This window comes from Thermobia domestica, chromosome 5, assembly GCF_964235325.1.
Source record: "Thermobia domestica chromosome 5, izTheDome1.hap1.1, whole genome shotgun sequence".
NCBI lineage: Eukaryota > Metazoa > Arthropoda > Insecta > Zygentoma > Lepismatidae > Thermobia > Thermobia domestica.
Window position 1 is genome coordinate 164,409,505 of NC_137458.1, and position 27,259 is coordinate 164,436,763.

Sequence of the window (27,259 nt, forward strand, 5' to 3'; positions counted from 1 at the left end):
AAGTTGCTCTGAGGTTTTTCTTATTAGCTTTATCGTGTCATACATATATTATTATTATCGTTAATTTTTGCTATGATTTTGTTATATATTTTATATTTTCTTCTTTTAGTATTTTTTCGACTTGTGGCTTTACTTTTATAATGTTTTTGTGCTTTAGTGTCTTTGTACTTTTATTTGAATTTAAAGTACGTTTTTAAATTAGCATCTCTGCTGACACCCCCATTAAACCGTAATCGTTCATTCATTATTTAACCGGCGCCCCAGCCTTAGAAGAGTTTGATTTTAACATCTTCATCTGATTCAGTTAACGCCATCTTTGCCATATCTTAATTTGAATCGATCATGCTACACCACTGCCTCGATAGTAACATCTCGAGTTGGAAGAACATAACTGATAATGAGAATATACCGCAACATGGGGTTACTTTGCACAAAATACGAAAAGAGTTCCACAGTCCTCTGTCGGTAAAACCATGAACAGTAAAGAGAAAGTTTCAACTGCCACCGTAAGATAGAACAACTAATTGTATTTTTGCTATAATGTGGTGGTTAACATCAGTTCTAATTACTCGGTGGATTTGTTGTTGAACAGGTTTGGAGAGCAGTCACTGTAAAGGCTGACAAAATTTGAAAGATATCACCTACAAGAATTTCCGTCAAAGTTAACTCAGTTTCGTAGAATACTACTGTGTATAATGGACCTTTGAAACAATAGTTGAAATTGAAGTGTGAAACGTTTTAAAGTCATAAAAAAAGATAAAACTGGGAGAAGGCGATTTTAGCCTCTAACCGGGGGTACTTTGCACCGGTCCAAAGTAACCCATTAGATAGGAAATTACTACTGCTGGAACCTCCTGCCTTCATTTTCTAAAAGATAAATTTCCTATTTAGGTAGATGCCGGGATGGATTTCTTGTTGGAAAATAAATTACGAACAGTGGTGGATCCCGAAAATTAGTTTGAGAGGGACTTCACTCAAAAAAATATATCACTAGACTTTTAGAGATGCTTGAAGCTTATACAATGGAATGACTAACATTAGATTTTATTAAAAAAAGAAATCATGCAATTTGTGTGTGTTTCAGCCTGAAAGTCCCAATAGCTGTAAATATTCCACTGATTACGTTTGGGATGATATTCTCGGACATAAAAAGAAACGAGGGGAAATCAGTTCATTTTGATTTTTTCTGTTCCTGAATAGACATTTTAGTGGGATATATCCTAAACTATCAGAATGTAGTTCCTGTGCTGGTATTACAAAATATATAATTTTCTTTGTAAATGTCGATATTCCAAACTAAGTACTGGTATCAGTATCATCATTCTAATATTAATATTTGTAGAGTGCATGCAGTTTTGTGTAGGAAGTAAAATGTATAAATACTGAAGGAAAATGTTGTACAGGAACATTATGTTTAACATACTTTTTAGTATGTTGTGCAAAGTATTCCCACCTATGGGGTTACTTTACACCAAAATTTATATTTCAATAACTATGGTTAGCCGTATACTGAATGTTTACTAATGCATTTGCACAATTTTTTCCTTATATACCTAGTTATTATATGTTTAAAATACAGCGTTCTAAATCATTACGTTTGTAAGTTACATACGATTTCTTTTAAAATTCCTTAATTTTTGTGCAAAGTATTACGGCACTTCTTCTTTTCATGGATTGTGCGTAACGCTTGACAGTTCTATTAAATTATATAATTAAGCAATTATATCATATAATTAAGCATATAATAATTGTACTTTTTAAAGAGAAATGACTAAAAATCTCCCATTTTGTGTAAAAAATCTGACAATTTCGTTCATGATGTTAGTAGAAGTATACAGATAGTTATTTGTATACGGTAGGTTTGTGAGATTTGAGGGACAGCAAGGGTTCAGATTACTGCGGTTGAAACTAGAGGCAAAAAAAAACTTTTGAAATGAAGCTTTTTCTCCATAAAAGCCGATTTTTTTTTTTACAAAAATAAAATAGAAATGTTAACTTTTTAAAAACTTTGCATGACTTTCTTGTTCAAGTACCACTTTTGTTTTTCTGTAGTGCGTTCTACAATTAAGGAAATGCGTTTATAACATCGAGTCGTATGTTCAGTGCATGCAGTCCATGGCTGGTTGTCTTCATTGGTTTTCAAACTGGCATTCTTGTTGTTACCTGCGAGTTGTGAGTTTACGCAACCCCTATATCTCAAATATCTTTTCTGTTGCATAAACATTTTATCAAATACCCGGAAACTTTTTTTCAAAATGATTTATTGGTTACCTAAATTCAATCTGGCAGGCAAGGAAAGCGTATCATAAAGCAAGAAACAGATACAAAACCATTCTTATTTTGGTATAAATCTTGCCTACATCTTGTTCTCCGTTCGGGAAACATTTTATTCTGAGAATAGGCGAGGTCAGTTTACAAAATAAAAGTTAAATACGACTATTTCGTGTGTGATATTGGTTTAATCACTATACACAGAACTCCTTCTTTGTTCACTTTTATGTCGTATCAAGATTTTTGAAAGAAGAAACTTGTCAATAGCGTTTTAAACATTCTCCCCTTCGAATTTTAGCAGCCCCAATAAATGTTGTACATAATTACAATGGAATTTTAGTTTACTCATAAATTTTAAACGGCAATTTTAACCCACGAACTCTACTCTATTTTTAGAACACTTATAGGTAACACTTTAATACGGTACCTAACCGTATAAACAATTCGTTGGAACTAAAAAACTCTGCATCCAGCTATTTGCATTTTCCTTTCCTATTAAATGACCAATTTACTTATATTCGTGAATTTTCTTCAGGATTTTTTCTTCAGAATGTAGTAATTAAACATTTTTTTCGTGTTATAATGGGAAAACAAAATTAGAACGTAATACTGTTTCTACATTTTAATATTTAGAAAAAAAATCCCATACAAAAAGCCATGGTAAAAAAACTTCCTTTTTTCCTTCATGAGCTGGGATTTGACGTTCAATAGCATCCCCGATTCGTTGAATATCAAAGGTGTTCAATTGTGCTAAAATTGAATGCGTTTGGAAGTCGTTGCAGCAATTGAAATTCACCACTATTCTCCTTGAGCCACTGCAGCATAATGTTGGTCTCGTGACAAGATGCATTGTCCTGATGAAAGGTGTTATTACCAGCTGTTAACAGGCTGACATGAATCGGTGTACGTTATGAGGAATGACCTGCCTATAGGTAGAAGCAGTCATGGTGCTCTTCACACGCACTACTGGACCTATGGGTAACATTCGAAGATTACTCAATTATAATACGGCGTCTTCCTACTGTGTATACCTGGAGCAGCTGTAGACGACGGATTCTGAGCCTGTTATCGACGTGATAAAGGCAATCACCATTCATCGGACCATGGATTTTGTCTTTCCTCTGCGGTTAATTGACGATAGGCACAGGCCTATTCCACCCATAATAGACGATGCCAGGCGGTTAACATTGGAACACGTGTGGAACGTCCGCAGCGGAGGCGAGTATCTAACAACAGTGTACAGTGAAGTGTATGGTCAGACAATAGAGGCATTTATGCTTTGACCACTGTTAATCTGCTGTTAATTGTGTCACAGTTTCTGCCGTAGCCTGTTTTACAAACCTTGACATTTTATAACGTACGACATCTTTATAATGAGTTATATTTTAATAACTTAGGGGATACCGGGATATTCACGAACACTTAAGCTTTGATTATAAATAACTCTTTTGTTTTTAGAGATAAAATTAAGATTTCTTGTATATAGAAAGCTTGGAGTTTCTCCTTTTTACTAAAGTACAGAGGAAAGTTAAAAGTCATATTTTTGAACAAATAAGTGAGATGTTTTAAAATTGTACCTATGTTCGGGATTGCCCCAGTGGTCGGGGTAAACCCGAACATACTGCTTACTTGAAACTTTCCTTTACGAAAGAAGCGAAATGCATTAAAAATACATTAAAATTATATCGTAATTTGGTATTTAAATTTTTAATAAGAATTATAATTACAAACACAACTCAAGTTAATGAGAAACATGACCAGATCTCATCATCTTTGAAACTATTGCAAATGTAAGATAATAGGTAATAGGTTAAACAAAATATGCTCCTATGGAACACATTCAGAAATAACAGTGCATTAAGTAAAATATTCATTAAAATGAAAACATTTTCTGGAATTGTAGAAATCACAGATATACGCATTAAAAGACAGTATTCTTTATTAGTCCAATGTTCAAATGCAGTTAATAGGGTGAATAAAATTGGCTAACTGCTAATACATGCTATTAAGCTAAATACATTTGCAAAACACTGTGATTCCAACACAGGAAAAAATTTCAATCTATAATGAAGGATCAGATATCTAAAATAGGGTTACTGATTATAGAATAATGAAGTAGGCTACTAATGGCCTAAAATAATAAATATACCAGACTATTCTAATTACTGAAGCTAATAACGCTTATTACCAAGACATGATCTATTTCCCAAACCAATTTCATTAACTTATTATCTACTTACTTTTCACTAATAAAAACTATTAAAATTTTTTGATAATTTATTTCACACCATGAGGCAATCCCGAATACTCCGGGTTAATGGCAAACATTCTGTCTGGCATTTCCCCATGAGACACCATTTTATTGTTAAAGTTGAAACTAATTGTTGACTGCATATAAGCTAGTAAGATTACAAAGAACTAATGCTCAAATATAGGGGAATACATAGCCTTATTGTAACAATATAGATAAAATAAAAGCCAAGTTACCTTGCCCAGATTTTTGAATCAAACATTATAAGTGAATCGACAAAAACAACAAAATGTCTTCTTCCTGGCAATCCACTCAACTGACTGCCACCAAATTTATGCTACATTTTTTCAGGTCCCTCCGCTAACATGCAACAAAATCGTCTGTTTTCTAATAAGCTTCCTTGGGGGTAAACTTGGATGTTCGACATTGCCCCAGTGTTCGCGAATACCCCGGTTTCTCCTAACTTCTACGTGAAGACGAAGAGGTAAGATAAGAACCTCATTGCACAGGAACTTCTATTTTTATAAGCGATCCTTCATAAAGGCAAAATGCATGTGATGAAATGATGATGAAAGAATAAACAAAAAGTAAAGGTTTCACATATACCTTCACCTCCACATATAAAAATACATTTAATTCCTTTCCACGTGATAAAAATCAAGAAATCAACTGAGTTTATATATATATATATATATATATATATATATATATATATATATATATATATATATATATATATATATATATATATATATGATGGATTTAATTAAATCAGTAGTCTTGCAAACCATAAGTGAATAAATATTCTGAAAACATTAAGCGATGCTCTATCTTAAATTCCTAAAATTTAAATTTTTTCTGTTTCTTTGATTTTAGCGGAGAAGATACGACAGCAAATGAGGGAATTCTGGCAACAGTATGATCCTGTTCCTGAATCTATGTTATTGAACAGTCATGCGCATATAATGCAAGAAGAAGAACGCAATGAGATTCTTAGTTGCCTGCCAGATGTCACAGGATACCGTGTTCTCGAGCTTGGTGCTGGCATTGGGTAAGTAACAAATCTACAGAAAGTTATTTCATGTTTATGGTAACAAATTTAGTGACCTTATCCAACTTAAGAAATACTAGGACCCCACCAAAAGGTACGTTCGATGTGCAAGTCCTGTCTGTTAGCTATCGTCTTGCATCTCAGTTTCCATTGAAGGATACCGCATTGGAGCATAATTTGATCAAGTCTGGTAAGTACCTCTTGACAAACTTTCCAAAGATTGACGAATGTTCGCGGCTGGCGACGACCCATTGCTTGTTTCAGCAAACAAAGGTAACACAAAAATCCATAGTTCATGCATCAGGAAATGTAGCAGGAATGTTCGTAAAAGGGGATTACATGAAATTTCCGTTTCACGTGCCATTCGTTCAGTATACATTACTGTTGACTTCGCTGTATGGCTGGATGCCTTGTTGTGATGAATGACAACGCGAGATGTATCGGTACCATATAGGGATGGGGAATATCATTGCAGTATGGTGACTCAAAATATTCGTCTGGTAATATGCATTGATATCCAATCTGCGTAGGATAGTTCAGCAATATAGCAGTAACCATCAAGAATCATAAAAGCGCATGGGAAACTTCCTTCGTGGCCATATACCCAGTCAGAACAACCTCTAGAATCTCAATAATGACAGATGCTCTGTCTGTCACAATCCGACAGATACACCCATGCCTCGTTCAGAGTTACCATAATTTTCCACTTGCCTCTTGTAAGATAGCATTTGTACAATTTCCGACTGTTCTTCTCCCCCGACATGACATGTGAGGGAGGCAGCATACGAGCTCGAGCCTTTTGTTTACCAAACGGAAATCCAGCGCAGTTGTACGATTCATGGTCACAGCGAAACTGTCCATGTTATTCTTTGAGATGGCAGGTTCTCACGACGCACCAAAGAACTCACTTTCTGCGCCACGTTGTGGTTACTCCCGAGCTTCTGATATCTACGATTTCCTATATTGAAGAGTCGAGGAACAGCAAGAGAGCATTTGGTGCGAGCGGTCCCGGGTTCGATTCCAGTGGGGACACTCGCTCGAAAAAGTGTAAGAGGTTTTTCAGGCCAGCCATCTTAAATGAGGTTTTTCCTGGGTTTCCCTCATTCACACCAGGCAAATGCCGGGATGGTACCTAACACAATGGTCCCAGGCCGCTTCCTTTCTTCTCTTTCATAGTGAGCTCGCCGAGGGACGTCATCTCTCATTTACGCGACGGGCTAAATCGCCATAGATAACAACAACCCAGAAATCTCATTCCTAATTCCCTAGCTAAAAGTACCTGTTTGATGGAAATTTTATCATTTTCTTTGACACAAGTAACACCTTGCCATATAGCTATTATCTCTTTGAATATAACTACAACACATGGTGGGAAGGACATGATTGCAGCCCTCTCAGCTCAAAATTTTCGAAGTTGTATTACCACTCACACACGTAACAGCTATCCCACACCACGTACATGGATTTTCTCAGAGTTGTCCCGTTTCATGCCTCTCTTCATTCCACCATTGTCATCTATCTTATCATCATCAGTGTCTCCCTTAGTCTCGGTGCACCATCTTGACAACTAAAAAAGAAACAGCCATCCTCCCTGTAAGTCGAACACACAACTTTCACACTTTTCGTAATAACTTCTTGTTGTTTTCAGGCGCACTGCAACCAAATTATTGAATTGATTATGATAAACGTGAAATGACATTCTGTATTTTCCAGATTATTTAACAGCTTCTTTAACAATCCTTTGTCAATTCATTTATATTAGTTTTTCGAAATTCTGTTTGATATAATAAAGGGTGGCCCAAAAGTAAGTAACACTGCCGTCCCGTATTTTATATCATTTCTTATTGTTATCAAACAGGTAAACCTAGTTTCTTTATTATTTGTTCTTAACGTCTCTTTACTTATAACTTAAGCCCGGAACAATCGAAGCAAATAAATCCATAAACTAGAATGTTATACTTGATGAATTCAGGGGTGTATACCTACTTTTGGGCCACCCTGAGGCCTTTTGGGCCTTCGTGAGATACATCTCTTATTGATGAGTCATTACAATGCAACCACCACATTGTGGAGAAAAGAGCGCGTCTTTCGAAGGAACAACACAATTTACAGAAATATCGCAGAAGCTCACGTGGTTCGGATCTCACGTTAAACCGTATGACTAAGTGTCATATAGCCTCACTGCTGAAAGGGATGCTAAATTAAATCTAAATTTTTCGGAAGGTTTCCTCAAAAACTCCTCAATCTATTGTTCCTATTACATAAAGAACCGTCTAATGTGGTGTGAGTCGTTTCTCCTGAAAATATCCATAAAAGATAATTTTTCTTGAGGTGAATTTTTCTATAATTTTCTAAAAAAAAGATACTCATGTGATTTTGTTCATATTTATAAATAAACATAATAACTTACAATGTGACGCATATCGTTTCAAGTGAAAAGTCAACGAAAAGTATTTTAACCGTGGAGGTGAGTTTTCTTCAAAATTTTGTGAAAACACCTATTATAATTTTATTAATATTTCGTAAATAAATGATTTGGTAATAAGTACAACATAACTTGATTTAATTTAATAAATGGAAAGAAGGAAGATTAGTGCGATGGTCCGTATCTTTTATTTCATTCTCTTTAAATATGTATTTTAAATAGGTTCGACGGATATTATTAATTAAATAGTTTTAAATAGTAAAGAGTATCATGCTTACTGAATCTAATCGATCTCCATTATTGAAGTCACTAAATTAGAGCCTTTCCATCTCAACTATGTCCCTTCTGACGCTGTTGTTGATATGTGATTTCCCGTACCTCCCTCGAAAGAGGAGGAACAAGTTGCTGCGGCCGCGATCTTTCAATTGTTCGATGCGGAAGCGTTGCCACAATGGATTATTTCATGGACTTCGATGTGCTCTGCCTTATTAGCAACTCTAAGTAGCCTACGATCTTCACTCGTCAAGACGAAACGACTGAATGACAAATTGGCAACACAGCTGAGGTCATTCACTTCTTCCCCCAAAGCAAAGGGAGGGTTTCATCCTTCAGAGGGTAGGCGGGGGTGGGGCCGGAATATAGTTTGCATAGTTTCCGAGGGCACAGGTGGAAGGAATAGACTGGCTCTAGTAAAAGTAATATTAAGAGCCCTTCACTTGTACCTTGCCCAGATTAAGGATAAGATATTTATTGGCATTTGAGACAAAAGAAATTTCAGGAAAAACACTTAAAAAGGTTAATAAAGAAAATTAATAGTTGCATTACACTACTAAAAATCCTGAATTACAACATGCTTCAATAAATAGGATTTCATTATAGGAAGTTTGTAAGGAATCTAAGTATAACAGCAGTGTTAGTTTTTGTATAGCTCATTAAACGTTTTTGAAATATCTATTATTATTATTATTATTGAGTTGAGTTAATTTTGAGTTTATCGTCCCGTTCAGCAGCGAGGCTATATGAGACGTGGACCTACTGATTAACGTGGAATCCGAACCACATGAGCTCCCGCCGGGAATCGAACCCGGGTCTCCCGCGCCAAAGGCGCGTACGCTAACCGCTTAGCCACGGAGGAGCTCTATTATTATTATTATTATTATTATTATTATTATTATTATTATTATTATTATTATTATTATTATTATTATTATTATTATTATTATTATTATTATTATTATTATAGTAGGTACCTTGAGTGAAGGTTTATAATCAAAATTATGATTTACCACGAGTACAAAATCTCAATAATTATTAATATAAAGTGGTTAAAAATTTTTAATGACTTTTGCCCCTGCAACATATTTATGCCCCTCAAACTTTTGTGGATGGTTGCGGGACTGAGAAGTTATCTTAAGGCTTATAAATATACGAAACTCGGTGAGTTCAGCTGAGTCTTTTCACTAAATATTGGAAAGGATTTCAAACTGTGACCGATCAATATATCCACACACCTTATCTACCTTTACATGACAACCATCCACTTGACACGAACAAACTGACAGCGAAGATATTGCAATCATTTCCCGACTGTGTTAATCCTTTTCTGTTGGGTTTTACTCGAACGTTTTCTGCTGGTATCTTAAGTTTGTCAGTCCTACATCAAAAACCTCCCAAAAGCTCATATTCTCTCTCTAAGAATCATCTTACTGTTTCTGTTAACATCTGTAATATAACTTTTGTTGTAAATCGGAAACACAATTAAACTCCTGGCACTGATCATTTAGGAAATTCTTAATTGTCTTTCTCTGGTGCTTTCCTACACATTACTTCATTCTACCTATTGCTGACATCCCACCCGAATGGAAGATATGTACTACTCTTTCTCTCTCTCTTCTCTTAACCAAAGAGAAAAAAAATGAAATGAAATCTTTAAGTTTTACGTCCCACAGTTATGCCGGTGAGGCTAAAGGAGACGGTGATGATGAGAGATGAGTGAAATGGTGGAATGAAGAAATTGGGAGGAAACGGGAGAACCCCGAGAAAACCCACGAGCACGGTGTTTGTCCACCACAAAGTGCACACGGCGCAAGCTGGATCGAACCTGGGACCCCAAGCACCAGAGGTGAACGCTCTACCACTGAGCCACCGCGCCCCCTCTTAACCAAAGAGACTCGTTACATCTTTACTAGTCCATATACCATAAAATTCCTGAACTCGTTATTGACACAAAACTTCATCTTCATTTCACTCAACACAAACTCTTTCCTATACATCAAGCAGGTTTTGTACTTCTAGTAAGTATGGACGACCAAGTAGTAAGAGTTGTTAATCTTATCCTGAATCATTAATACAGCTCGTCCTTCCTGTCTTAATTCTTTTAATATTGAGAATTCTTTTCATAAAGAGTAGTGCTTACTGCTCACGCTCAAACTTCACCCCTCTAGGCTTTCATTTTATTTATTTCCGCTTCATATTCTATTTTCTTTGTAATCATCTAGTCTATCTTAATGTGAATAGCCTGCTATCTCATCCAATATTGATTCCGATATTCACTTCAAGGCTTTACTTTATCAGCTCTTCTAAGCCTTCCGTGTGGCTGATATCTCAACACTTCCTTCTAACCTTCACTTGTTTCCCATACGCCGAGGTCGCCTTCCTTCACGGAAATATTCAAAAAATAAATTTCCTCTGTACAGACTCTTTTCTAAATAGTGTAACAAATGACAATTCCATTTCAATTCTACTCTAATGCTGTCGGGTTCAGAAGAGTCCAAATTTTCTCAATTTTCATATTCATGCACGGCATCTATCACGCTAAACCTCATTGTCATCTTCGAATATTGTTTTACTTGTACTTGGTGGCCATATATCAAAGAAATAATTTGTAAAGCATATACCTGTCTGAATTGAATGTCCTATTGATAGCTCTCAATTACGGATGCCTCCCTGATAACAACCCAATACTGTTCGCAATACTTATAATGTGCTCCTTCGTTCCGTTCCGACGTGGGCCACCTACCTAAATTATCATATTTCCATTTCTCTTCAATAAATTGAAAATTCTTAAACGGCATACTATTCATCTAGCTTATAGAACCAAGCTTCCAGGTATTAGCTAAAGGCTGTAGGACGGGATCACATTTGTAACTATTCTCCATTGGATTGAACAAATCAAACTAAAATTTATTTCTTAATTAATTTCAGCAACGCCGTCAAATATGTATCGATAATATGAATCCGATCGCCGATAATACGACGAAAGGCTATACATATATATACAAGGGTTGGATTTTTAGTATCGGCAACAACGGTATATCATGAGAAGTACAGTACTTACAATATTCGAAGTTTTACAGGCCCTCGATGTAATCATCAGCATTGTGAATCACGCGTTCCCTGCGATGTGGAAGCCGCTGGATGCCGTTGGCAATGCCTAATATCTGGATAGTGCGGATGGAGTGATCGGTCGCCCCTAAGAGATCATCAACTGTACGGAAAAGTGTCCCACGAAGTGGTTCCTTCATCATCGGGAAGAGGTCGTAGTCGCAGGGACTTAAATCTGGAAAATACGGGGATGACACAGCACTTCCCAGCCCCAATGATGCAACAAATCAGTGACAGCACCTGCTGAAAGTGCGCTTGCATTGTCATGTAGAATGATAGGTGGGTTTGTCAGGAAGTGGCGTCATTTTCGTCTTACAGCTGCTCGCAGATTGTTTTGAAAAAAAAAGCAGTAGTACTCTGCACTAACGGTGTGTCCTTGGGGGAGGGTATGGTTTATGATTACATCATCCCAGTCCTATACAATGATGAGCATAGCTTTCACATAGGTTGGGGTTTTCCGAACTGTTATTTTCGTCGGTGACCCAGGATGATGCCACTCGTTTGATTGCCGTTTCAGCTGTGGTTGATACGCTCTGGCTTAGGTCTCATCAATAGCAATGATCTGCCGTAAGAAGGCCTCACCTTCACGTTGATACCGCTTCAAGTGTGTTCGAGTGACATCATATCGCAACTACTTGTGTTATTCAGTCAGATCATGTGGAAACCACCTTTGGGTGATTTTACGCAACCCCAGGTGCTTCAGAATTTTCAGCAAATGAAGGCGCTAGTCCTGTATCGTTGGCCAATTGACGAATCGTGGCGTTCCGATCCGCTAGCACTAAGACGTTCATTTTCTGCACATCTTCTTCACTTACAGGAGGATGGCCGGAGCGAGGCATGTCTGACATCTTGTCGTCCATCATTAAAGGCTTTGACCCACCTTGCTACTGTACGGTATGGTAATTCACTTGCACTGCAAATATCTTGCAATACTTCGTAGCACTGTTTTGTATTCCTACCTTTAGCGCATTCAATTTTCAACCAGCTCCTCTGATCTTGCTTTGTAAACATGACTGTATTCAGCGAGCACTCACGCAGCGTGACTGTAGTCCACGAGCAATCACTCAGAACTGCCTTCTAACTGCTGGCGCTGCGCAGGCAGGCGAGTTCACGTGGTTTGAGGGAGGGTCGGCATCTAACCTACCGCTGGTATGAATTATAATGGATTGGTTTGTTCCCGAATGTATGTATAGCAGTGTTGCCATTACTAAAAAAACTATATATATATATATATATATATATATATATATATATATATGCATGCTTGAAAAGTATTTGCAAAATGTCTGAATAAATCAGTTATGCTAATTACTTGTTTTTCTAGATTTTAAATTTACACTTACGTGTTAGATGATTAATTTAATTCTTATTTTTAAAGTTATATCTTTCAATTATGCACATATGAAAAATAGTTCACAAATACTCGTGTAAATACATAAAAATAACAACCATAGGATATTTACAATGAGCAATAAAACGAAATTAAATATTTATAAATATCGTGCAATTAAATTGTTATATTACGAAAGCTGGGGATAGTCTGAACCGTTTCTTAAAATCCTACTCGAACACACGCAAATAGAGAAGGTTCTCTTTTTTTTTTTATCGAACCAAATTAGGAACGCTACTGCTTTTTGGGGAATGACGCTAGAACTACATGTCTGCTTTCTTGAGCAGTAGTGCGTCTGACTTTTAGATAGGTAAGTGTCGTCAGATGGCGCCTAAATTAAACCGTTACTGGCAGGAAAGGGTATATCAGGGCTCTTTTCCACGACTTTTTTCTTTTACATACGTATGGTGAAACAGTGTCGGGATAATTCCTTTATACTGGGGATGACTACTGCGAAACCTATTGTGGCCTGCTGTACAAGGAAGGAGTGCGTTGCGAGTCTATCGTTTCTCCCACGATAAGTACCAGGAAGAGGCCTCGAAGGAAAGTGAAACTTGCAGTGCTGCAGAGGATCTTCTGATTGGCGTACGAGCAAAATCTACCGACCGCCCAACGTACAGAGACAGCGATTCAATTTGACATCTTCAAATGTGAACACAAGCATTCGTAAACGGCTCCGGTTGAGGTGCACCGTAAGTCCCAAATATATCACCTGCTCCCGTCCACATTGCAAAACGAATGATGAACCATAGGAAACCATTCGAAAAGCACTATGCAAACGGCAGACAGTCGTCATAATAGATTAACCATACGAAAGCTGTTCAATAAGTTTTGCTACCAATCCTCTATTTTAAAAAAATCGCTATACGTGAATAATTTTACCATCAAACGAATGATTGAACTTATACTTTCCTAGATGTCTTTCACTTTTCAATATAGTCTGCGTCGACGCACTTGCGCCAACATTATTGCATGCCGTCAATGAAGAACGGAGGTAGTTGTTGACGACACCACGTACGCACTGTCTTGATGACTTCCATGTCGGATGCGAAACCTACACTTTCAGGTATTCGTTAAACTTTAAAAACAGCTAAAAGTTACATAGGATTGTAAAGTGGGTGGGGGAAAATATATCCGAATTGGAGCTTCTGCAACGTAGCGGTGGTCTCCTGATTTATGTGCAGCCTTGTATTGTTGTGCAGAAGGATGTCATTTTTATGAGGGCGAACTCTACCCAGACGTGCACGCATCTTCGTGAGTGTCTGCAGATAGCATTCGGAGTTGACATTGGCGCCACGTTCCAAAAAAAAAAAAATCAATCCGCACTACGGCTTCACTATCCTTAAAGATGGTGACCATGAGTTTCCTTGCCCATGACTGTGTTTTGAATATTTTAGAGCGGGAGAGGATGGGTGTCTGTACTCCATAGACAAGCGTTTAGTATCGGACTCAACGTGATGAGCCCAGGACTCAATCCCAGTTACGAGACGCATGAGAACTTCTCCTTCCGTGTTGAAACGGACCAACTTTTGTTCACACGCATTTTGGCGGGCTTCTTTTATTTCCGCTGTAAGCTGACGTGGAACCTACTTTGAACACACTTTCTTAAACCCAAGCTCGTCTCGTATGATGTGATTCACTGTTCCGAGTGAAATCCAGTAAAGTCTGTAATCAGCCTCTGCTTAATGTTCCGATCACCGCGAACACGTGCATCAAACAATCCTACTTTCTTTGAAGTGGATGCAGACATTGGCCGTGCACTGCAGTCCTTGTCATGGAGACACGATTGCTGGATTGCTTGTGCGCACAGTCTCACCTCCTCAGTATGCTAATGTCCACACATTCTTACCCATACACAGCACTCATGCGATGGTGAATATTGATGGGTGTCACATCTTTCACAGCCAGGAATTCGATGACTACATGCTGTTTTAACTGGATGTTCATGTAGTGCATCATTAATCTATGACTGTGTTGTTGTCAGTGGAGTGACCTGAAAAACAAAACATATTTGTAAAGCAGAAAGTTCCAGCTTTCGTTTGAGGGTACAATTATGTATATACAACAATTAATTTTAAAAGTAGGAGATTTGATGTAAACTTTTAAACAACCCTCGGACATTCATCTCACTGCTGGTGTTCATATTGGGGTGCTTATCTATCGTGTCAGCGATGCCAAAGCATGCCGAAACTTTGCTACTGCCAGAAATGTATCCCGCTCGTGTTTATGGTTGTTACGGCATTCATTTATACAAGGAATAAGGTTGACAAAAAACGTGGTGACAAAAAACAAAAATAATATATTCACTTATTATAAATAGAAATCATTATGATCATGGGCACCCGCAGCGAAGGACAAATTGCTTCTCCATGGATTTTTGAAGGGGATCAGTTCTTCGAAATACATGTCAAAACATATTAGACTTGTCTAAGTGTGAGGCAGAGGCGGATTTAGGCTTTTCGGTGCAATTAGACATTGTTTGTCATAAATCAAAGTTGGCCAAAGCATGATTAAATGGCTTTCTTGGTAAACTTATATAATCCGCATAAACTATTTTTGATATGTGGTAGATTATACGAGATCGATAATATAGTAACGAGACCTATAACTATTTCCAAAGTCGTCACCTTAAGAAATGCCTGATACCTCTCTCGACTCCTAAACGATTCTTCTATTAACTATTATTTTCACAACCCCGGATTTCATTATTACATTTTTACACTGTATAATATATTTACTGTAGTTCATAATGTTACGCAATATGCATCAATAATAATTGTTTCACATGAAGTATTATGAGCATCATAGTCTGTATATTCCCGACTTTGCTTATTTGTATGTGTTTTGCCCCTTCCTGAAAAAAATCCTGCGTGCGTTGCTTTCTATGATATCTCTTTTTCCGATCGACCTCCCAATTGTACAATGCGGACGCCAATAAGATGACGAAGATGCATATGAGGGAAGCTTCAACTCATAGTGCCAGAACATTCCCGCATTTTCATAAGGAAATAGAATGGAAATTAGGAATTTGTCTTTTCGTTTCAAGACATTCCTATAGAAAGTCCTGATGGCAATCCAATGTATTTCTGCTGCTTTATTCGACATCAGCGTCCGCTTACACTGGTCTCTGGAAAGCTAACAGGGAGGAGTGAGGCGAAATTACCTTGCCCGTGCTTCGTCGGAGTTTGTCATAGTGAAAATTTCGATCTCGTTCGATACTCTACAGTGCTGGAAGTTGTAGTAAAATACCATCGTTGGCGGTTACAAGATTTCTCGCAAGGTGAATACTCTTCAAAATTGGTCCAATATAAACTGAATAACCTTCTGCATAGAATTATAAAGATATAATGTATTATACAAATCAACACTGTTATTAACTTCATTTAGAAATAGTACAGTTGTTTGCTTATGTGCGTTCTTGAAATGCTCTCTTTGTTTTCGCGTATTGTTTTATTTTCCTTTCTGCTGATGGTGTTGCGAGAATTCTTCCCTATGCTTATATTGGTTTCTTCTATTGCACTATTTCGTAAAAAAAAAAAAAAAAAAAATACAAATTTATCATTGTTGTTTCAATTTTCTTAAATTTGTATGCACTCAAATTTAACCATATCGAGCGAATATTGGGGCTAACAATTGGGATTTACATGAAATTGAATCATGAAATTCATTTTAGCTGAATAATATATTTGAAAGACTACAGGGTCATTGATTTTTTATTTGTTTATTTATTTTTTTTTTATTTTTACAGGAGGTTTACTGCGTATTTGGGTTCAAAAGCATCACAAGTTACTGCCGTCGACTTCATGGCCACTTATGTAGAGACAAACCGTCGTGCTCATGGACACATGGGAAACATCACTTTCGTACAGGCTGACGTCACGGAACTAGAGTTGCCAGAAAAGAGCTTTGATGTAATTTTCTCCAATTGGCTCCTGATGTACCTCTGCGACTCGGAAGTGACGGCACTCGTGGAGAAGATGCTTGGTTGGCTTTCCGATGGTGGAATCCTCTTTATTAGGGAGTCCTGCTATAGACCCTCTGGTAAGTATAGTAGTGTTATAACATTAATAGTTAGTTTTAGATAACCATATCATGGGTTTTGAGTGATCGACGAGTCAAAGTGCGCGAAACACACAGTCATATTACAAGGTACAGTTTTGCACGAAAAATTGCGTTAGAAAAACATCTCGGCAAGATGAGTGCCGAGTTTGCTCTCAGTGGAGAATAAACGCAATTGTGTGATCGATTTGGTGGCTAATTTGGTGCTTTTTCGTTGCAAACTCGACGAGTCTCTGCGTCGATATGTAACATTGGACGAGATATGGATACAGTACTACATTTCAGAAACAAAGGAACAGTCGAAACATTTTTTTAAAGGCGAAGACGGTGAAATCAGCTGACAAGGTGATGGACATAGTTTCTGGGCTGTACGTGGAATCATCTATATTAATTACTTGGAAAAAGGACGCATGGAGAGTGTTATGCGTCGTTATTGCACCGGTTAAGAGAAGAAATCAAGAAAAAAGTCCACATTTGGGAAAGAAAAACTTCTCTTTTATCAAGAAAGATCACGGGTGCACGCTGCGAAAATTATAGAATTAAAATTAGATTATTACAACATCCACCATATTCACCGGATTTGATTCCTAGTGACTTTTTTATTTCCAAACTTGCTCAGTGGAAAACGATTCACGTCGAACGAGGAGGTCATCATCCAAGCGGATGCCTACTTTGATGACTGTCCATTGTATTTTTGCAGAGGTGGTGGTGAGTTTACTGAAATGAGAATCATCACAATTTTCATCTTTTGCGGACCTTTTCAAAAGAATATCTTAAGTCTCACTTTGTAAAGGGAGTTTCTCAATTATTTGACTTCACGGCAGAAGCACATAACCGCTAAAAGGAAGATAAGAGTTGCAATGTGTGTAAAAGTTCTTGGTTGATCTTCAAATTCTGTTGCTAACCTATTAAATTTTCCGCCCATTCTAGCAGCTTCATTGTAGGCCTGAGTTCTTACTCTATTCACATTCAGTTCCATTTTTTTTTCAAATAAAACTTTATGTTGTATAAGTTAATCCCTGTTGTTTCTTCAACAAAGTAAAGCTATCCCTCGTATTAAGCGATTATTCGTTCTATGAAATCACTGCGTAACATGAAAAAGCGCAAAGTGAATTTATTTTAATAAGTGTAACTGAAGGATGTTGTTTGAAAGGGAGAAAATAACAATGTCAATCATTGTAATGAAATACTTTATTATCTGTATAAATATACAAAAAATGTACGATATGTATGTTGTAGGGATGAGCACGAGACGAGTTGAGACAGGATTTTCCTGACAAAATTCTAGTCGAGACACGGCTCTTCCAATAGAGAAATATACATTTTTCGAGTCGAGACATCAGTTTTACAGCACGTTTTCGAGACGAGACAGCCACAAATATTGTCTCGTGCGCATCCCTTGTGTGTTGAAAGGTGACAGGCCACAGTCACGTGATACATGAATTGGTCCCGATGAACCGAATCACTTCCTTGCTCTCTTGAAATCCGTAGGATGAAAATTGGTGGATTTGAAGTTTTGTTAGAAACTGACGTAGATTCATCTGACGGACAGAATTCTTCCTCTCTCTGCGCAGTTCCTTATAGAAGACCAAAGAATTATTAATTTCCCTGGAAACGTTGGCACTTTTATCTGTGTTTGAATCATTCTCCTCAATAGTTCTAGTTGCATTATCAACATGTTAAAACAATTCTGTTAGCTGTGTTGTAAAAAGGTGTTCGATTGGCTCAACACTATGCTCCTCCTCTTCATTATTTTCGCTTATGTTCTCCATTTCAAGAGCATTGCTGAGTTCTGATGAATTCGATCGGAGTAATTCGTCCATATGGGCGTGATCTACATCAGTGCTATTCAACCGGGGTACGCGTAACACTGGGGGTATGTAATCGTAAAAATAAGCATATTTCCAACATTTATTGAATAATCATAGTTGGAGAAAATTTTGAAATTTCCTATGTTAATTTTTTCGAATGTGCTTCATCCCTCTGTAAATTGTCTTTTAATTGGTATACTGATTGTCTTTTTGTTGGGTCTCTATTTGTCCCCTTTCTTAATCAACAGACCAAGTGTGTTTTAAGTTCTTTCCGATTTATTTTAAACACCTTCAAGGTACATAATTGGATGGCGAACTATGTCTAGGAGTACGCGAGAAAAAAAAGATTGAATAGCACTGATCTACATCACCAAATCCAACAGATTTTTTTTCAGGTCAACAAAGTGTTGTCTTGAATTTGATAGCTCGTTTTTGGATTTGAAGCCACTGGAGCAAGAAATCTCACTGCAAAACTTTTTCCAAACTTTTTTGATATAGGACTGTGAAATTTTTGCTCATGAAAAAACAATGCTATCAATGACCTTTTTTTATGTTGAAATTCTTTCAAAATCCTTTCACACAAATTTGATCCTTGTCTTTAGCATCATTAACCACCTAGGAAACTGTTTTGGATAGAAAATAGCTCTTGATATTTGTAATAATTCCATTATTCATTGGTTCGATCGGAGATATATTTGTTATCATCTACATCAGCAACGGTATAAAGGGCGTTGTCCAGGAACAAAAGAATTCTACGAGTACATTTATCACTTCATAGTAAGTCTTAGGTTCACGGTGGGGTTAATTGCATCAGTGGGATTCAAACATAGCTGCTATTATCCAAGCTCTTTTGTTTGACAGACACACAAGGAATACCTCCTTCTTAGAGTACGTCTTGAGTGCTCACGGATTTTCGAAGGGATAAACGAACAGAGACTTGAATTTATAATAGATACATTTTCTCTTAGTTCACTGATGGAGGTAATCAAAGTTGATGGAAGGTGGTAGAAATCAATCATTTTTGGTTTTAATGTTACAGTTCACTATAGAGTAAAAATGGTAATAGATAGCTTGAAGCAGCTTGCTTCAATCGATTAAGCGTCCCAAAAATATATTTCATCTCCATTGTTAATTATCTATTAAAACCAGACGTAATGGAAGTCCACTACAACTTATGGTTTCAATATTGATCTACATAGAGTGAAAATGATTAGAGATAGGCCTACCGTGAAGCCGCTCTTTAGAATCGATTTAGCGTTTCAAGAATAGGTATCATCTAACTGGACTCAGACTGGAAATGACAAAAATAAATTACTTCCGGTTTTAAGGTTGATCGCTATAGATTAACAACGGTAGTAGATAACGAGAATCAGTTTTCTAATATTAATTAAGTGTCCCAAGAATATATTCCATCTCCACCTTAATCTGCCTACCAAAACCGGGAATGGTAGAAATCTACAACCACTTGTGGTTTTAATATTAGACTAATTGAGAAAATATCAACCAAACCAAACATCATATACACAACAAAAAATGAGGTGTTGAAACAACACAAAATGACTACCACTTTGGCATGTTACTTGTGTATCAATTTAACACCAAGCACCTCACCTTCAGAGCATATCAGAAATACCTCGTTACTGACTGGGAGTATTTGCGTCGTTTTTTATTGTTTGGTATGAGCAAAGCTTTGGGAAATATATTTCGCATTTGTGGCAAATAACTAATAACATTCTATGTTTTCCGTAATCAGTCACAATAATATTGTTGTAAACCTGTGAATCATCTGACAACAGTTACACAGATAGCGGTGCTTCCATCTATCTTCTTTATCTGTTATTCAAGTGCCTTAACACTTATGAACAGAAGATAGCAGGTCTGTTACCTAAGTAAGTGTTGTCAGACGATCCACAGGTTTACAACAATATTATTGTGATCGATTACGGAAAATATAGAACATTATTCATTACTTGGCATAAGTGCCAAATATATTTCGCAAAGCTTTGCTCATATTAAACGATAAATACCAATGCAAATTCTCTCAGGTAGTACCGAGTTATTGCTGATGTATTCGGAAGGCGACGTGTTTGGTTCGAACTGGCCACCTGGAATCTCTAACCAGGTAAAAAAAAAAAAAAAAAAAAAATAGGGTATCCGTAACTGGCGGAGAAAAATAAGCAAGTCCTTTAGTATTTCCATTCCCTTTGGTTAAATCGCGAACATCTATATAAGGTTGGATTACTTGCCTCTTTGAGGTCAAAGAAACAACCGTCGAGTTGATTTGAAGCCTCCACGGAGGCTAACACGCCTAACTGATATTACCTATTGACGACTTTGCTATACCTCTTGGTTTTACGGTTTATTTGGTATCATTTCATACTTGGGCTTAGCCCAGCAGGCGGTTTTCACGATGGCGGACTCTGGTGTAGACACTGGCAAATCCATAACCGGTCGACACAAGTTACCTGGCCTCATTTCTGGACCTTCCGGATGTTCGACTAAGGTGGAAAAACGAAAAGAGCGTTCAAAAGACCTAACTGCTCGTACCAGGAGCGCATCTCAAAGTTCCATTAACTCTGTAGCATCACTCTCTTCAAGAATCCAAGCTAGCTATGCTACTCGTTTGCAGCTTTCACCACCTAGTAAATAGCCACATAAAACTTTGGATATTGAGATAGGTACCAACAACATGGAAACCGAACCATCTGCAGCTTCTGATTATTCCAGTCCACCATCTGCAACAACTTATTCATTTTTATTGACGAAATTCGACACTAAATTCGCGAACGAGAAACACGTCGCCATACAACTTCGCAAATATCTCCCTAGAGCTTCGTTAAAAGAAATTATCAAGACTAGAAATGGATTCATCTTTAAAACAGAGGATCCTAATTTACTCAGCACTATTAAGAACAAAGTGCCTATTGATATGTTTGGCAAAGATGCTCAACTTAGCAGCCTTAATGCATCTAAACAAAAACAAATGCCTCCTCCAAGACGTACACCACTGCTATCTGTGGTTATTCGGGGTGTCGATCCTTCCTACACCGATGAAGAGATTCAAGAGGAACTAACCTACGAAGGACACACTCTTCAGAAAGTTCTGCGGATCCGTAACGCTACAGGCCCTACATTCATGGTTCGAGTTTTAACATCATCACAAAACACCATAGATAGTCTACTAACAAATGGCGCATATATATATAACAGGAAGCATCGTGTCGAACCCTCTCGCTCCTCTGCTCCCTTGCCTGTTCGTTGTGAAAAATGTCAGGCTTATAATTAACACACTACCGCCACCTGTACTAACACCAACGTCTGTGGTTACTGCACTGGCGAGCATTTAACACGTGTCTGTCCAAATCTAGAACGGCCACCTACTTGTTCTACTTGTCACGAAGCACATCCGACATATAGCTATAAATGCAAAGGCAAACATGCTCCTGAAGTAAATCATCCAAAATATGTAGTACCATTGCGCACACACAATTATTCCACTGATGCTCCTCCTTCTATGGACTCACCTATAACAGTGCGAAATCTTCTTTCTTTTCTCACACTTACCTTACAAAATATTCAACCATTTCATCGATCTCACGTGTTACAGCAAATTACTCATGCAGCGAGAGATTTTCCATGTTAATTTTTATGCGACTTATTCAGGACAAATGTATATTTCCATACCTCTCGCTTGGAAACCACAGTTTAGCATTGTCTGTTTCATCATGGCTTTAACGTTTATATTTCTTAACATTCGTTCACTTCACAAAAACAAACCTTTATTCGAAGCGTTACTACTAGAGGAAAGAACCACAGTCTTTATTCTAAATGAAACATTCCTTACTCCATCCATCTCTTGTCAGTTTGCTGGCTACACACTAATCAGACAGGATAGCTTCCTTCCGTCCAAACGAGCTAATAGGGGAACAGCTGTGGGTTTTCCTCATCGTGCCCCATCACGCCGACATCTTTGTAACTTACCTGGTCTTCCTGAGTACCTACTACTCACATTATACTTCCGTAACATAGCCATCACTGTTGCCACCATTTATATCCGACCCGGCCATCCACTACCTACCTCATTTGTTCAGTATATTTCTGATAATTATAAACGATTTATAATCATGGCCGATTTGAACATGCATAGTAGATCAGAGCACGACAGAACCGCATTCCGAAACTTCATTGCAACTCATCCACTTGGCATCATTCATAATCGGCCTAAACATACAAGACCCATCTCACAAACTACTCCGGACATCGCCATTACTTCAGCTAATCTAGTCTCCCAAGTACATATCGATGTTCTTGATCCAGTCGGCAGTGACCATGTTCCAATTAAACTTCAGCTCCGTACAACTAGTATGAATTCCTCTAATCATTTCCAGCGCACTAGTCCCCGCTTTGGCAAAGCAAACTGGGATCAGTATCGAGCTCATCTCATGACAGCTATAGAGCCATTACAACCACCCACTACAGAAGACGAACTCACATAGACAATCTCACCACCACAATTCAGGAGGCAAGTTCTCTATTCATTCCAGTTTCTACCTCCACACCATACCGTCCTACATTACCTCCGCAATATCTCACATTCGTTACTCGCTCTCGACAATTTTATCGAGATTTTCAAAGGACTGGCAATCCTGAATCACTTCGTCATTATCAGCAACTTCAGCGGATGGTCAAAAACTACATATGTGCTTACAAACTACGCTGTTGGGTTAAAACATGTAATTCTCTCTCTGATGTCAATCATCCGACGAAGTATTGGAAACGTTTTAACGCTCTTTGTGGAAAGTACACCAAAACACCTTACCAACTATTACAAGGGGAATCTCGCATTCAAACAGATACAGACAAAGCCAACGCTTTCGCTGATTTTCTTCAAACAATATTCACACCTAACGGATCTCCTACTTATCACCATCCAGCAGACACAATCAATACTTCATCTCCTTCTTTACAGCCTCATCCACACCATACTCTTCCACTTAATCAACCTTTGACAGAACCAATTACAGTTCAGGACATCATCACTGTTGTTCGAAATAAACGTAATAGTGCACCAGGATTCGATAATATCACTTATCGACATATCAAAGAAAGTCCGCTCCCATTGCTTACTCTGCTTGCCAGCATCTTTACCTTCATTCTTCGAACAGGCTATTTTCCTATCCAGTCGAAGACTTCAAAGACGTTAATGTTTCCAAAACCTCACAAACCACCTGAAAGTGTATCATCGTATCGTCCAATACAATTAACGTCTACCTTCAGTAAAATCTTAAAACGCATTCTTGTCCGACGTCTACACACATACATCGACAGACGCCACCTTCTTCCCATCCATCAAGCAGGATTTAGACCAGGCTATTCTATCAACGACCAACTGCTTCGCTTATCCACTATGGTCACACATCATTATAATTCCGTCAAGCCATCATGTCTTGTACTGTTTGATCTCGAGAAAGCGTTCGACAAAGTTTGGCACTTAGCACTTATCTATAAATTAATACGGCACCGTTTCCCACTCACATATATCCGTCTGATTTACAACTTTTTAGTGGGTCGCCTTTCCTATGTTTCTATTAACAACTGCCTATCACACCCTATTTTTCTGCTATCCGGAGTTCCTCAAGGATCGGCTTTATCGCCACTTCTATACATTCTCTGCGCTGCTGATATGCCTCCACTACCAGATAAAGTCCATCTTTTTCAGTACGCCGATGACACTGCATTCCTTGCTTTGGGATCGACTATCCAATCAATAAACAAATCTTTGCAAACAGCTATTAACGATATCCTCCGCTGGTGTGATAAATGGCAACTTAATATTAATGCCACAAAAACCCAGGCGATTGTATTCATTCCCTCTAAGAAAACCTCACGAGTTCGTCGAAATCCCAACCGCCTCACGCTTCATGTCAACCATACACCGATACAGGCACGCTCAACAGTGACCTACCTGGGCATTACATTCGATAGAATCTAACATGGAAACCTCATCTTCAAACAATCACCGCCAAGGCTTACAATAGACTATATCTCCTAAAGAGGTTAACCGGAACAACATGGGGCTTGAAACCTACTACAGTATTAAATACCTACAAAGCTTTCCTACGACCGACTCTAACATACGGTCACACTGCTTGGATGGCTGCTGCACGCTCCTTCTACGAAAAACTCTTAATTTTAGAAAGGCATGCACTACGTATTGCATTTCGAATTAAGTTACCTAGCCCAACAGCAGAGTTATACAACCGCACTGAGTTTCCATCTCTACAGTTTCATCTCGAAAAGTTACGTCTCACCTATATACACAATCGTTATGAAGCACACCATCCTTTACTTCTGACAACTATGCATCATATGGCACTCCACCCAGCAGCATTTCGATATTTCCATCCACCGCTTTCACTCCTGTATACTCTGTACTGCTACACACTACCTCCTGATGCACTAGACCTGGAGTTACTTGCTGACTATCTAATTCATGACCATCTTCCGCTCATCTTTCCATCCTATGTTGCACAATAAATCCATCCACAACTGCCACCCTTTCCCTACCTGATGTTAAAGCCCGCAAAGGTCATTAAGTCTTTGATAGTTATAATAAGCTTTAATACAGAACTCTGAGACCCTCACAAAGTCACACACAGCTACTATTTCCATACTTCAGTTTCCTAAGAGAGGGCATAACCCTCTAACAGGGTTCTAGCCGGACGGGCTAGTCACTTACAAAAAAAATGTTTGGTACTAAATTAACACACAAGTAACACGCTAAGGTGGTAGTCATTTTGTGTTGTTTCAACACCTCATTTTTTTTACAGTGTACACTAAACTCCCTCATGTGGTGTATACGTGACACTGCTACTTAGTTTATAATGCTAGCCAAAGATGTGTTTACGAGGGTATTCCTCGTTTAGGGATCCAAATTATAATTGGTTTGAATTTAGTAAAACTTTTTGGGTGCAAGAACTGTGAATCTTAATATAACTTCCTATAAATATGTGTAGGGAAAGATCTTCCTCATCATCAGACTACTTTTGAGGTTATCTACGACTGCTTTATTATCTCAGCTAAATTGTGAAAGGTCAGGGAAAGATAAACATAATAGCTTTTGAGTAACAGGAAAGAAGATACGCAATGATTAAATAGATCTTATTAACAGCATGTCTTTTGCGTAACCTTCACGCCCCTGACAACATTTCTTATCGTTGGTATCAGGATACGGTATGTGATTAGAACTGAGTTATGCAACATAAATTTAATTGAATTGGAAAACATATATATCCATTGCATAGCTCAAGTGTTGCACCTATAGAACTGCAGTTTGTCATTTCAGGAAAATATGACATATCTCCTTAAGTTTTTCTACAGATTAAATTCAAATTGATAGACTGATAGACTTGGACGACTAATTATATTCAGGAGCATAGGAATAAGCTTTGTGATGGGAAGGAGAAGGGTAAAAGTTCAAGAGCCGCATTTGCATATTGAATCTGGTGATATCACCTATTGGCATTGCATCTATCTATCTATCTATACTCGATCTATCTCTTTTATATTTATCTATGTATCTGTATACAGGGTGTCTAATAAGCCAATCCCTATTTATAAGTAATCATAACTTCTTTATTTTTGGAGGGATTTTTATGAAACTAGTATATCTGGTAAGAACAATAATCGAGGTTTTGTTCGATGCATTTTCTTCAGTTTCTAAGTTGAGTTGAAATGCCACCTATGTTAAGGATGGGGCACAGTAGGTACTCGATATGAGATCTGGGGATTTATTGTTCGAGTGCAAAGGTGGATACCACTTTCGTTAAAAAGAAACTAGGGGCTGCCGTTTCCACAGCAACCAACTATTGAACTTCAAAATAAAACGTCGTTTGTTCTGCGTTTGTACCGGAATGTACCGCAAAAAGTTTTGTTTGTACCACTTCCGGTACAAAGATATACAAGTTTTAAACTAGCGGGCAGCCGTCTCCACAGCCCCCAATTTAAAACTCTTATATTTTTGTACCGGAAGTGGTACAAACGAAAATTTTTGCGGTACATTCCGGTACAAACGTAGTACAAACGATTGGTATATGTTTTGTTTCGAAATTCCAAGGTGAGGGACTGCCGTTTTCTCAACCCCCCACTTTAAACGTTATATATAACTGTGTAGCGGAAGTGGTACAAACAAATTTTTTTGCGGTACATGCCTGTACAAACGATTGGCATAGGCTTTGTTTCGAATTTCCAAGGTGAGGGGGGGCTGGCGAAACGAACCTCCATTTGCCGAAACTCTTTTTTTTTATTCAGAACCCGTGGTTGGCAAATCGTAATATTAAAATCCACGATGTTTCTCTTCCTCCCAACTATATTTCGTTTCTCGTAAGCATTTTATTCTCTCTCGAATAGTCATTTATGACACACTTTATTATGCCTCTCATAGTCATTTTCTGTTTATCAGAAAGAAATTGTCTTTGGGTAACACAGGGATATTGTGTTGAATTAACACTAGCTTTTTTTTACTGAGTATCATTGTTACTGTAAAGAGAAGTAATGATCTGGTGTTATTGACGTCAAATGTAAGTCTGTATGGGAGATCCAGTTTTGATTCATGAAT

At 37.8% G+C, this 27,259-nt stretch overlaps 1 protein-coding gene across 6 annotated transcripts in view; it reads left to right on the forward strand.

Annotated features, from left to right (window-relative positions):
• LOC145686237 (uncharacterized) overlaps positions 1 to 27,259 on the forward strand; it is a 196,514-nt gene that overhangs the window by 113,374 nt on the left and 55,881 nt on the right. For all 6 annotated transcript variants that reach the window (XM_081759322.1, XM_081759323.1, XM_081759325.1 and 3 more), the window contains exons 2-3: positions 5,399 to 5,573; positions 16,521 to 16,813. In XM_081759322.1, the coding sequence (XP_081615448.1) occupies positions 5,399 to 5,573; positions 16,521 to 16,813 (468 nt within the window). The remainder of the gene's footprint in view (positions 1 to 5,398; positions 5,574 to 16,520; positions 16,814 to 27,259) is intronic.